The sequence below is a fragment of the Monodelphis domestica genome, chromosome 4 (genome assembly GCF_027887165.1).
Source record: "Monodelphis domestica isolate mMonDom1 chromosome 4, mMonDom1.pri, whole genome shotgun sequence".
Taxonomy (NCBI): Eukaryota; Metazoa; Chordata; class Mammalia; order Didelphimorphia; family Didelphidae; genus Monodelphis; species Monodelphis domestica.
The window spans coordinates 86,272,957-86,286,489 of NC_077230.1; the positions used below are offsets into that span (position 1 = coordinate 86,272,957).

The 13,533-nt window shown below is 41.2% G+C and overlaps 1 protein-coding gene across 2 annotated transcripts in view; it reads right to left on the reverse strand.

Annotated features, from left to right (window-relative positions):
• Positions 1 to 5,796: 5,796 nt before the first annotated feature.
• ILDR1 (immunoglobulin like domain containing receptor 1) overlaps positions 5,797 to 13,533 on the reverse strand; it is a 66,915-nt gene continuing 59,178 nt past the window's right edge. For both annotated transcript variants that reach the window (XM_007493774.3, XM_007493773.3), the window contains exon 8: positions 5,797 to 7,238. In XM_007493774.3, the coding sequence (XP_007493836.1) occupies positions 7,219 to 7,238 (20 nt within the window). In that variant the 3' untranslated portion in view covers positions 5,797 to 7,218. The remainder of the gene's footprint in view (positions 7,239 to 13,533) is intronic.

Below are 13,533 nucleotides of genomic sequence, written 5' to 3' on the forward strand. Positions count from 1 at the left end.
CCCCCCCAGACTGCACAGAGTCTGGACGCCTGGTCACTGACCCCTGCGAGTGCCACTGACTCAGGATGGACTCCCAGGAACAAGAATTTGGGGAACCTCTATACCATTTGGGGAGTCCGGGGACAAGGAGAGATGATATCTCTCTAGCTACTAGGAAAATGGGAGTGTTCAAACTACACTGACTTGATACAATCAAGCTTGGGAAAGGAATCCTAGCTAGAGGCTAGGGTGTAAGAGGAGGGGCTACTTACAATGGAGACTAAAGGATCCTTAGCATATGCTTGGTCTCACCCAACTAGGATTGTCATTCCCCAGAGGGTCCCCAACTCAGTCTATTCTGCTAGCCGGGAATTCCCTTCAGGGTAGATTCCCATGGGAACAGGGAATAAGTGCAAACTTTGAGGACTCCAGCCTATAAGCTAGTCCTGAAACTTGGGGATCACCAGATCTCACTAGGTAACAAGTTTGGGATTCCTAGATTACATGTTGACACAGGGCAGAAGAGTGGTAAGGGCTAGGCAATGGGGGTTAGGTGACTTGCCCAGGGTCACACAGCTAGGAAGTATCTGAGGCCATTTGAACCCAGAACCTCCCATCTCTGGGTCTGACTCTCAAGCTGCCCCATTCAAGCTGCCCATCTCAAGCCTGAGCTACCCAGCTGCCTCAAATCTTTATTTTCTAAAAGGAATGTGGGGGCCTGGTAATTCCTTAGGGGGGAATTCCTCACTAATCAGGAAACTGCTCTCCCACAACAAAGAGAGCAGAACCAGGAGAACAATATATACAGTAACAAAAACATGATGATCAACTGAACAACTAAATCAGCAGTAAAGCAAGTTGCCAATGACATGGGCACTGTACCCCCAGAAACCCAGGCTAACTATTATCAGGGAAACTCCCTTGCCTTTGCATCCTCATGACTCTGAACTTAGAAACACCCAATGACCCCCCTCCCAGAGTCCCAGCTGTTTACCCTCTTTTGTCCTCTAGATTTAAGATGGACAAAGAGATGCATCTTTATGCCTCCAAGGCAGACCCCAGTCAGATGACCACCTCATGCCTGAGGGACTAACTCTAGGTCATGTCCACACCAAGACACAGCATCTGTTGTAAAGAGTATAAAATCCCCAGAACTGATGTCCTCTGGGGACAGCCTCTCCATCCATGGTGTCCTCCCAGGAACTGCTCCCCATCTTGCTGTCCCACTTTGCTATCCTCCTGGCCATTCTCAACATTACCTTCTAATTTAATAAATTTCTCTTTCTGTTTTTAAGCCAAGTTTTGGAGTCTTGCATTCTTGCAAAAGGTATCTTTCCCGAACCCCAGGGGTACACATCTGCACCCCCACAACAGAATGACATAGATGGCCCCGTGTTTGGGGAAAATCCCTTTAGTGATTAAAAGAAGGATGAACTGGAGCAGGAGAAATTCGTGGTAGGCAGACAAACCAGGAGACAATTGCTATAGTCCAGACTTGAGGAAAGGAGGGCCTGCTCTAGAGGGAGAGAGGGGAGCAGATCTGGGAGAGGTTGCAAAGGTGGACTTGACAGGACCTGGCAACAGGTTGGATATGGCAGAGGGTGGTGGGCAAGAGCTCGGGGAGAGATAGTGCAAACCCAAGAGACTGGAAGAATGATGGCACTCTCCATAGTAACAGGGAAGTTTGGAAGAGAGGAAGGGTTGAGGGGAAAGATGAGTCCAGCTTTGGACCAGACATCCAGATGTCTAAGAAGCAGTTGGAGATGTGAGACTGGAGGTCAGCAGAGCCATAAGGACCGGATAAATAGACTTGAGTCATCTGTGGATCTCTGGGAATTGATGAGATCATGTGAAATAGTATAGAGGGAGATTCCTGTTGGATAGTCATAGTTAGCAGGGGTGGCCTAGATGAACATCCAGCAAAGGAGATCAAGACAGGGTGGAAAGAAGACCAGGAGAGAGTATCAAGGTGAAGAGAGTGACGGACGATGTCAAAGGCTGCATTGTCAAGAAAGAGGAGGACTGAGGAAAGGCCATTGGATCTGGGGATTAAGGGATGGATGACTAGTAATTTTGGAGAAAGGAGCTTCTGCTGAGATTGCAAGTCAGATTGTAGAATCTGAAGAGTGTGAGAAGAGAAGTGAGAAGAAAAGAAATGGTGCCTGTTGTAGATGGCCTTCTCAAGGAGTTTAGTCACAAAAGGAAGGAGAAATGTGGGGAAATAGTTAGCAGGAAGGGTTGGATTAAATGAGGGATTTTTTGAGGATAGGTCACAAATGGACCCATTAGTAGGCGGTAGGGAAGGAGTCAGTAGCCAAAAGGCACAGTGACTCTGAGCAAGTCACTTAACCTTTACTTGCTTCCCTTTCTCTATCTGTAAAAATAAAGATGATGACAACGACGACGACAATGATGATGATAGCGCTTACCTTCCAGAATTGCAGTGAGGATCAAATAAGAAAATATTTGTAAAGTAGAAGAGCAGTAAGCACTTAATAAATGTTTTGAATGGAGTGCTGAGCCCAGTTCATTGTTCATCTGCAGTGCAGGTTTAAGTTAAATGTTCTGATGAACCAATTTAAGTGGTTTTCTTTCAAACCGGATGTTTTAATCTGGCCAACATGTAGCTTCATCCACCTGTTTTTCTGTGTGTGAATTACCACTCTTGAGTGGCCGTGGATTCCCCATGGAAGGGTCCACTGGCGTTCCAAAGTTTATTGCAATCGGCCCAAAGTCACCCACCAAAAGAAGCTCCTGGGGGATGCCATCCTCTCTAGGAGTTTCCTCACACTTAGACTTTCCCGGAAACAGTGGTGAAAACCTTTGGTGAAAGTGTCTCCCTGACCTATGCCTGCTTAATATAGAGTAAGAGATGGTAAACAATCATAGCAGTTTCCATTTGACCCATAACCAAACAAGAGGCTTCAAGAAATTTGCCTAGAATCAGTGACACACCAAGTTATATCTGTGGCTCCTTTTAGCTCTCAACGTGGTGACCTCTTGCTTGAACGACAACAGAAAAAAGCTTCTGAATCATGGTCTGATATGGAGGGCCAGAGAGCTATAGTGGACTGAGTAGGTGTGTGTGTGTACTCTTAATCACTGGCCCATTGGGTTGGGTCCTAACTACAGAGGTTAGCGGGTCATCCTCCCCAGAGACATAGAACACGGATGCAGAAAGGCAGAGGTAAGGAGGGCTGGCTCTAAAGTCTGACATGGAGGGTTGTGGAAGAGGCATGCATTTTCTTGTAATTTCTCTCTTCTCCACATTCCTCCCTTTTTTGTCTTTTTTAAAATGCACCAGCACAAATGTGGAGAAGAGAGAAATTACAAGAAAATGCATGCCTCTTCCACAGGGTGCCGGTTCAATTATAGAGACAGATAGATGGAGAGACAGCCAGGCTGAGCAGGTGAGGGTGGAAGAAGGATGTACAAGAGAAATACTGAGATGTGAGAGGCCAAAGGAAGTGGTTGATGAAGACGATAGTTTGCTATAGAAATTCTGGTTGTTGGTATATGTTGCACTAATTTATATGTTGAATTTAAATTCATGCTAATTTTAAATGTAAACATAAAAAAATAAAATAATGCTGTGATCTATCCAAATACCCTGCAATGTAAAAAGAATTTGATGGATAAAAAGGAGGAGAGGCAATGACACTTGAAGCATTAATGCCCATTAGAGCTTGAGAATTCTAATCTCAGTTACAGGTTTGAACCCCATTTTGATAATTTAAGAAGCAGTATGGTATGGCGGAAAGAGTTCTGGATCTGGGTTCTCTTCCTGGATTTGCCACTAATTAGCACCTAAGGGGAACAGTGGATAGAGTGCTAGGCATGGAGTCGGGAAGACTCATCTTCATGAATTTGAATCCAGCCTCAGACTTCCAGGAAGTGATGCAGAATGAGAGGAGCAGAACCAGGAGAACATTATACATAGAGAATGATACACTATGGAACAATTGAATGTAATGGACTTCTCTACTAGCAGCAATGCAATGATCCAGGACAATTCTGAGGGACTTATGAGAAAGATGCTATCCACATCCAGAGAAAGAACTGTGGGAGTAGAAACACAGAAGAAAAACAACTGCTTGATCACATGGGTCGATGGGAATATGACTGGGGATGTAGACTCTAAACAATCACCCTACTGCAAATATTAATAATATGGAAATAGGTCTTGATCAATGACACATTTAAAACTCAGTAGAACTGAGTGTTGGCTAAGGGAGGGGATTGGGAGGAGGGAAGGCAAAGAACATGAATCTTGTTACCATGGAAAAATATTCTAAATTAACTAAATAAATTTTAAAATAAATAAAAGAAAGGGTATTTTACCTAGTCAAAAAAAGGTAAAAAAAAATTTAATGCTTTTTTTCCTTCCTTTCCAGGGCAGGGTGTTTATGTTTCTCTCAACTTTTGAAGTGGATCAATCATATTTCTGAATTTTAGACCTGAATTTTAGACGTAGCCTGGCATAGTGGAGGGCATACTAGGTGTATAGGAGAAAGTCCTGACTTTGACACAGAAAGCTGTGTGACCTCAGCAGGTTATTCTTAATCTCTGTGTCTCAAATACCTCTTTGTAACCCATTTTCTAAGTCACGGACGATTGTGTAGGTGGGGGGGAATTCCTACACAGTAAGGCTGCCCATGAAGATCAAACCATATTTCCTTCATGTACTTGAGTATGTCTATGTGATAAAAATGCATTTTTTACTTCTTTGCTTTCCTACTACTTTTTTTGAATTATTTTAACTCTAAGTACAGAGGAAGTAGCTCAATTCAGTGGAAAGAGTATTGGATTTGGTGTCAAAAGACAAGGGTTCAAATTCTACCTTTCTCTTAATACCTATGTGGCCTTGGGCAAGTCATTAATGTCTCTAGGTTTCCTTATCAATAAGGGGATTGGACTAGGTGACCTATAAGGTCTCTCATAACTTTAAATCTAAATCTGTGATCTGCCATAATAGATCACATGGCAATGAGATGGTTCAGAGAATAGAACACTTGACCTGGAGTCAAGAAGATAGTTCATTTTCCATCCTTAGTCTCTTAATCTAGCTGCCTCAACTTTCCCATCTTTTTCCCTCCCTCCCCCCAAATTTCCCTTTCTTTTCTTTTTCTTCCTCATTTCTAATTTTCAAGCATGGTATAGAAGAAAGAACTACTATTGGAGTAGGAATCAAAACATCTCTTTTCTAGCCCCAGATTAGACAGGGTGAAGATGGACTTCCCCTTTTGGGATTGTTATTAATAAAATGGGCTAGTTGTCTATTATCTCTGAGTTTCCTTTTAGCTCTTAGCTGATGGTTCTTCTCATTCTCTTCTGCTAGATCTTTATCCCTGGCATGGTTAGGGATAACTGTGAATATTCACCCAAGTTCTATCCTGGGTCCTCTTCCTTTTTCCTTCTATACTTTCTCTCTCAAGGACCTCATCAGCTCCTATGGGTTCATTGATCTTTCTCCATAATTCCCAAACCTATATATTCAGACACAATTTCTCTCCTGAGCACAAGTTCCACATTACAAATTTCCTAGGGGTGGGGGGACAGCCAACTAGCTCAGTGGATTGAGTGCCAGGCCCAGAGATGAAAGGTCTTGGGTTCAAATCTGGCCTCAGATATTTTTTAGCTAGGTGACCCTGTGCAAGTTACTTAATCTCCATTGCTCAGCCCTTCTGGCTTTTCTGCCTTGGAACCAATATATATGATTGATTCTTAGATGGAAGGTAAGAGTTTAAAATTTTTTCTTATTGGCTATTTCCAGCAATGTCCCACAGATGCCTTAAATTCAATACGTCCACATGTCCAAATAGAATCCATTATTTATTGTCCCCCAAAAAATCTTCTCCCAATTTTCTTATTACTGTCCAAAACACCATTATCCTTCTAGTCATCCAAGTTCACAATCTTGGTGGTCACCTTCTTCTCACTTTCCCATTCCACATAGGTAATCAGTTGCCAGATCTCATCATTTTTAATTCCACAACATCTCTTGCATATATTCCCTCCTCTCCCGCACTCAGACCTTCATCACTTCTGGACCATTGCAACAGCTTTCTCATTTGGTCTCCGTACCTCAAATCTCTTCCCATTTCAAAGCATCCTTCACACAACTGCCAAACTGGTTTTCCTAAACATGTTTGATATTAAAAGCTCTTCCCACCTTGGCCAGCTTCTTACTTTTAGCCCCCTCCTCTACAGTCCAATCATAGCAGCCTAATGCTTATTTCATTCATAGGCATTTAATGTCCAAGCAAGTCCTCAGCCCTTCTTACCTTTGATTCTTGGGATCCCTGGTTTCCTTTAGATCTCAGTTCAAGGACCACCTTCTACTGGGAGCCTTTCTTAGTTCCCCTAGCTGCAAGCACATCCTCCAATGACCTTGTAAATAAATACATTCTCCAGATACTCAAATGTGCATTTTCTATCCTGGCAGAAAATTAAGCTGCCAAAAGCCAAAGACTTTTCACTTTCATCTTTCTATCCTCAGGACTTACTTAGTACAGTGCCTGTACATAGCAAGAACTTGATAACTATTGAGACAGTCACACAGATGTAAAAAAAAGCAAAAAGCAACCCCCCCCCAAAAAAAACCACCACAAAATCCCACAACTACCACCAATCAGAATCTTTTATTTTCCCATGGGTAGCACCTTAAAACTGATGTGACCCTAAAGCAGCATGAACAGAGCTGCGGGGCTAGAAATCTAAGGAGGAAACAGGTAGAGACCAAGTTTCAACAAAATGCTCCCCTTACAGCTGCTGTCTACACAGAGGCACACAGAGCCAAGTCAGCTCTCTTGATCGTCCTGGGTATACAGTTGCTTCATAAAGATTCCTGAGTTCTATCTGAGATTAACCCTTAGTTCTGATACATGAAACTGAGTAGAAGCTGAGCTCTTGGTAGCCCTATATCTTCATTAAGGTCTCTTTCTGGATCCCCAGTGCCTAGCACTGTGCTTTTTGATTAACTGGTTTTTCCTTTGTAACATCAGGGTTTAAAAACAATAGTTGGTACATAGTAGATACATCATAACTGCTTGCTGAATGAATGAAAGAGCAAGCCAAAGATCAAATGTAGTGGGCTTGAAGCTTCCCGTCACTTTGGCTTGATTCCTGGAGTCCAGTTCAGAAAGATGAATTTCTGGGGCTTCTGAGTCAGAAAACTGTCATTCATTACGATAGAGCAGCCAGGGAGATCCCAGGTATTAGATAATGACACTCCTTCCACTATGGGAGCTTTCTCTCTCCTAGCAACAGAGAAGGACACAGAAAAGAATTAATCACAAACTGTGAGGCCAATATTCAACTTAATCCCATTCAACCAACATGTATTAAGCACCCTCTAGATAGGAAGCTCTTTGAGAGCAGACTATGTTCTCCTTCTCGCCCCAACTTTTCACCAAACATCTTCTAACATAATTTTACACAGAGGAAGACCCATTTTTGTGAGTTCAAGTCTGCCCTTGGACACATAGCTAGCTCTTCATCCTGCTTGCATCAATTTCCTCATCTGTCAAATGAGCTGAAAAAGAAAATGGCAAATTACTCCATCATCTTTGCCAAGAAAACCCCAAATGGGTTACAAAGAATTGGATACGCCAAAATTACTGAATAAGATGGCACTCAATGTTTCTGTTTCCTTATTTAAAGCATAATTATCCCTGAGGTTAGATAATATGTAACCAATGTTTGTAGAATAATAGCACGTTTGGCTTAGTGATTGATATGGACTAGATAAGAGAGAGAGGGAGAGAGGGAGAGAGGGGGAGAGAGAGAGAGAAGGGGAGAGAGAGAGAGAGAGAGAGAGAGAGAGAGAGAGAGAGAGAGAGAGAGAGAGAGAGAGAGAGAGAGAGAGAGAGAAAGAATATGAAAGAGAGGAAGGGAGGGAGGGGGGAGATTTATCTCTGTAGATATAGATATCTAGAACTCTAGAACTCTGAAGAGATAGTACTTGGTTCAAAATTAGTGTGTATGAATGGTTCAGATGAAAGTTGTCCAACTCAATAGAAATGGATCCCACTTTGGGAGTTTTGCTGGCATTGAGTTTGACTCTTTTGGTCTAGGTCACTGAGGGACATCTTTACACCACAGAGCTAAAAGAGACATTAGAGGTCATCTAGTCCAATCCCTTCAACTTTATGGATAAAGGAACTGAGGTCCAGATAGGCTAAATGACCTGTTTTTGTTTTTACCCCTCACCTTCCACCTTAGAATGAATATTGTATATTGGTTCCAAGGCAGAAGAGTAGTAAGGACTAGGCAATGGGGGTCAAATGACTTGCCCAGGGTCACACAGCTAGGAAGTGTCTGAGGCCAGATTTGAAGTCAGGACCTTCCATCTCTAGGCCTGGCTCTCTATCCACTGAGCTACCCAGCTGTCCTGTGAATGACCTGTTTAGGGTTATAAAGGATGTGAGTCTGCTCGTGCAACTTAAAATCTAATACTTTGTTCCTATTATGACATATCTCATTTACATTAGTTTTTACTATAGCCCTGTAGGAGAAAGGAAGAGAGGGAGCAGGGGGGTGGAGGGAGAGAGGAAGGAGAAAAAGAGAAAGAAAAAAGAGAGGGACAGAGGGAGGATATAGAGAAGAGGAAAAGAGGAAGGAGAAAGAGAGGAAGAAGCAAAGAAGGGAGAGAGGAAGAAACAATGGAGAAGAAGAGAGAGAGAAGAAAGGGAGATCTTCTTCATTTGAACATCATTACATCTCTAAATACCACAGAGATGGAGAACAGCTGTCAGGGACTGAGGAATTAATTAGTTCTCATGAATCTTAACATTTTTTCACATTTCCTGGCACCCCCCCCCCCAATAGATCTTCATGAACACCTTCAAGTGATAAAATTCAAATCATTATTTTTTTTTCTTCTAATTGTTAGCAGTAAGGATGGAGGAGGAAAGGGAGGAAAGAAAGGATGGGGCTCATCTTCTCCCTGCCCCTGTACATGCCCCACGTTTCTTATGCTGACTCTTCTGAGTACTTCCTCTGTCTTTCCAAATCCCATCTTCTTTATATATATTTATATATATATTTCTTTATATATATGAGTTCATAAAATTTATTGTGTCATGGACCCTGGTGGTATTCTGGTGAGGACCCTTTTTGGAAGGTCATTTTTATATGAAGAAAACATTGCCTGTCACATCCACTCATTTACAATTCTGAGATGCAGGCACTCACACATGCAAGTTCAGAGATTCTGGGTAGAGGACCCTCATCTAGGGCTAGCCTGAGGGCCAGGCTCCAAGAAAACTCCCCAGACCTTCCTCAAGGACTTCAACTTGCTTAATTCTTTACTTCAGGACTTACGGGGTTTTATCTGTTGTTGCTGTTCCATATGGGGCTACTGTCTCCCCAAGTTCAATGGACACTTCTCCAACCTACAACAAGGACTAACAGCGTTGGATTGAGAGGAAGTGCTCAGTAAATATTTCCCAGAGATTTGTATGTTTTGAATGGATTTCATTCATGGATCTGCTACCTCTGAATTACACAAAAATGGCTGAGAAAAATTCCAGCATAATAAAGACAAAATAGTGCAGTGGACTTGGGCATGAGAAGCAGTGAGTTCAAATTCTGCCTCTGATATTTTCTAACTATATGATCCTGTCATCTCTTCTGGCTTCAGTCTCTTTATCTGAAAAATGAAAGGATTAGACTTAATGGCCAATTAAACTCTAAATGTCCAATTTCAGTTCTAAATCTACTATCCTATGAATTCTCTTATTGCTTCTCCTCTCAATAATTCACTCATAAATACCTGGTAGTTATGAGTCTCGTTTTCTTCTCTTTTTGCTCAACACAGTGTGTATAGTAGTTGAGCTATGTTGAATTTCAAGAAAAAAAGAGGAAGTCTTAGGAAGGCCACAGAAAATTACTCTGGGCTTATGCAAACAAGCCCCAACTTGCCCTCAAAATCAGTTATTTTAGAAAGTAGGTGACTACCTTGGTTATTAAAAAAGTTCACCAAAAAAAAAAAGTGAAAGAGAATAAGATGGCCACCAAGCATCAGGTATGTTCAGACACGTTGGACCCTTTGACATTAGAACTGTAAGTTACTATTGGATTTATTTCTACGAGATCACAAGGGCTTCAGAGAAAGAGATGTTTAGATAAATTGAGGTTTCAGTTTGTGTTTTGCTCATTTGATGTTTTGAATTAGTGTTTTGCAAATGCCTTTTCATACAGTCTTCTGTAAAGGTTTATAAGAAGAACTTGTTACAAAGTTCTAGATTAATAGCAGAAAAATGTATAAAAAGAAGTTTAAGACGTATCTCCTTGGATTTCTAAGATCAGGCTGGAGGTACGAATGGGGGGTGGGAGGAGGTTGTCTGCCAGTCCTTTAGGGTGGCTATTCTCGTGGTCCCTTAGAGGAGATAGACCTTGAGATTGTGACTTACAGTAGGCAAGGACTGCATGTCTTCAAAATGGTGGTGGGTAACAGTTTCAGTGAAAAATACCCAGAGATTTTAGTGAAAGTGTGACCAGTTGGTCAAATACCGTTCATGTAACGTCTTTCAGTTTGGCGCCAAAACCTGGGCTAGAAACCGTTTTGCTATTTTTAGTCTTTAAAAAGTTGCCTGGAGTCACATAGCCAGTATGTATTGGAAGCTGGTCTTTCTGGACACAAAGCCAGCTTACCGGTTCATTGTATCACGCATGTTGCCATTAAGTGAAATCTTAGGCTATATCAATAAAACCAAAGCGTCTGCTCAGAAGGAGTCAAGCGATAGAACCTTTCTCTTCTGCCTTAATCAGACTACATCTAAATAGAATTTATATTTTAGAAAGGATGGAAGACCTGGAGGCAGTGTCATATTTAGATGGACTGAGGGAACTGGGAATGTTTAGCCTGGTAGGGAATGAGAGGGTTGAAACATGAAAGCTTTCTTCATGTATTCAAAAGTTCAGAGATTTAGAACCAGAAGTGACGAGCTTATTTAATCCAACCCCTTCATTTTATAGATGAAGAAATTGGCTGAGAGATAAAATGCCTTGCAGTGAGATGTTAGATTCATTTTTCTTGGACCTTCAAGACAGAAGGTGGTACAGTGGATATAACACTAGGTAGAAGTGGAATTGTGTGTCAGATACAGGAAGGGAAAGAACATGAGTCTTGTAAGCATGGAAAAATATTTAAATCATCTAATTAAATAAAATTAAAAAAAAAGAACACTAGGTAGACTTGGAACAAGAAGGCTCATATTCATGAGTTCAAATATTGCTTCAGACACTTGCTAGCTGTGTGACTCTGGTAATTCACTTAACCCTGTTGTCCTCAGTTTCCTCATCTGTAAAATGAGCTAGACAAGGAAGTAGCAAACCATTCCAGTATCTTTGCCAAGAAATCCTCAAATGGGGTCACGAAGAGTCAGACACATGAAATAATTAAATAACAACAAAAGATAAAAGTAGGAATAATGGGTGGAAGTTACAGAGAGGCAGATTTTTGTTTGATGTAAAGGAAAACTTGATAGAGCAGAATCAAAGGAGGCACCATCTTGGGAAGAAATGAGATCATCGGGCAAAGGCTGCATGGTGTTTTTCAAGTTTCTCTTTCTAATTTTTGCTGCTGAATTTTTGTTGGAAATATACAGAAATGAAACTCATTACTTGTTGGCTACAGGAGAGGGGAGGGAAGAAAGGAGGGAAAGAATATGAATCATGTAACCATGGGAAAATATTCTAAACTAAATAATTTTTTAAGAAAAGGAAACCTACCAAAATGCTGATGATTTATGTGGGTTTATCTTGTACCCTGCAACTTTGCTAAAGTTGTTAATTATTTCCACTAGCCTTTAAGTTGATTTTCTGGGATTCTTTAAGCAGACCACAGTTTAGTTTCCTCATTGCCTACTTTAATCCCTTCAATTTCTTTTTCTTCTCTAATCGCTACCACTAGTGTTTCTAGTACAGTATTAAATAATAGAGGTGATAATGAGCATCCTAGTTTCACTCCTGATCTTATTGGGAAGGCTTCTAACTTGTTCCCATTGCAGATGATACTTGCTGATGGTTTTAAATAAATGCTATTTATTATTTTTAGGAAAGGCCCTTCTATTCCTATGCTTTCTAGTGTTTTCAATAGGAATGAGTGTTGTATTTTGTCAGAGGCTTTTTCTGCATCTATTGAAATAATCATGTGATTTTTGTCAGTTTGCTTGTTAATATGGACAATTATGTGAATGGTTTTTCTAATATCGAGCCATCCTTGCATTCCTGGTATAAATCCCACCTGGTCATAGTGAATAACCCTGATGATGACTTGCTGGAGTCTTTTTGCCAGTATCCTATTTAAGATTTTTGCATCTATGTTCATTAAAGAGACTGGTCTGTAGTTTTCTTTCTCTATTTTTGACCTGCCTGGCTTTGGGATCAGTATCCCTCTTTGCTTAGTATGTCAAATAGTTAGTATAATATTACATGATGCTGTAATATAATGTAAATGATGCTTTAAGGAGAGATTGCTCTCTAGGTTTAAGTAGTGCTAAAAGATTTTGTAAGTTCTTTACAGCTTTGAGCTGATTTTTTCCCCTCCATGGAAAAATTTTAAGTTGCAAGCAATCAAAGGTCACCACCTAGTGGTAAATAATGAAACCAAGTAGTCAGTAAAAGTTACTGAAATAAGTAAAATAACACTATCGAATCATTGATTGGGGCAGCTAGGTGGTAAAGTGAATGGAGCCATAGGGTTGAAATCAGGAAAACTCCTCTTCCTGAGTTCAAATCTGAACTTTCAGGGTGATCCTGGGCAAGTCACTTCACCCTGTTTGCCTTAGTTTCCTCATCTGTAAAATGAGCTAAAGGAAATGGCAAGCCATTCTAGTATCTTTGCCAAGAAAACCCCAAATGGGGCCACAAAGTGTGAGACACAACTAAAACGTTTCAACAACAACAAAATGGCAACAGTGAGGGCCCTGCCAAGTGGAGTTAGACTTTGAATCTTGACCAAGTTCTTTCTGAAATTTCATTTGTCCTCAGGCTCCCCATCAGTATATTGAGAGAGTTGGACGAGTGGATTCTAAGGTGACTTTTTAGCTCTACCCATCTATGATGCTACAAGAAAGCCAGTCCAATGAAAACCTAAGGGGTAGGGTCAACCGAGTCCTCTCTGTCTGCTATACTGCAGTAGAGAGGTGGCACAGTGGATACAGTGCTTAGGCCTATAGTGAAGAGAGCTGAGTTCAAATCCAGTCTCAGACACTTATTAGTTGTGTGACCCTGGGCAAATCACTTATGTTTCAGTTTTCTTAGGTATAAATGGGGATAATAATAGCATCTATTTTTCAGGGTTGTTGCAGGATCAAATGCAATAATTTAATTTATAGAGTGCTTAGCACAATGCCTGGTGATAGTAGGTGCCTACTTTGATGCTTTTTTCCTTCCCCTTCCTTTGCCTTTCCCATCAGTTTCAAGCCCATTTGAAGAGAAAAGGACCCGAGAGGCCATCAAGTCCAATTTCCTTACTTCACAGATGAGGAAATTGAGGCCAAGACACATGACTAGCCTAGAGGGTCACACTGCTAGAAAGTGTCTGAG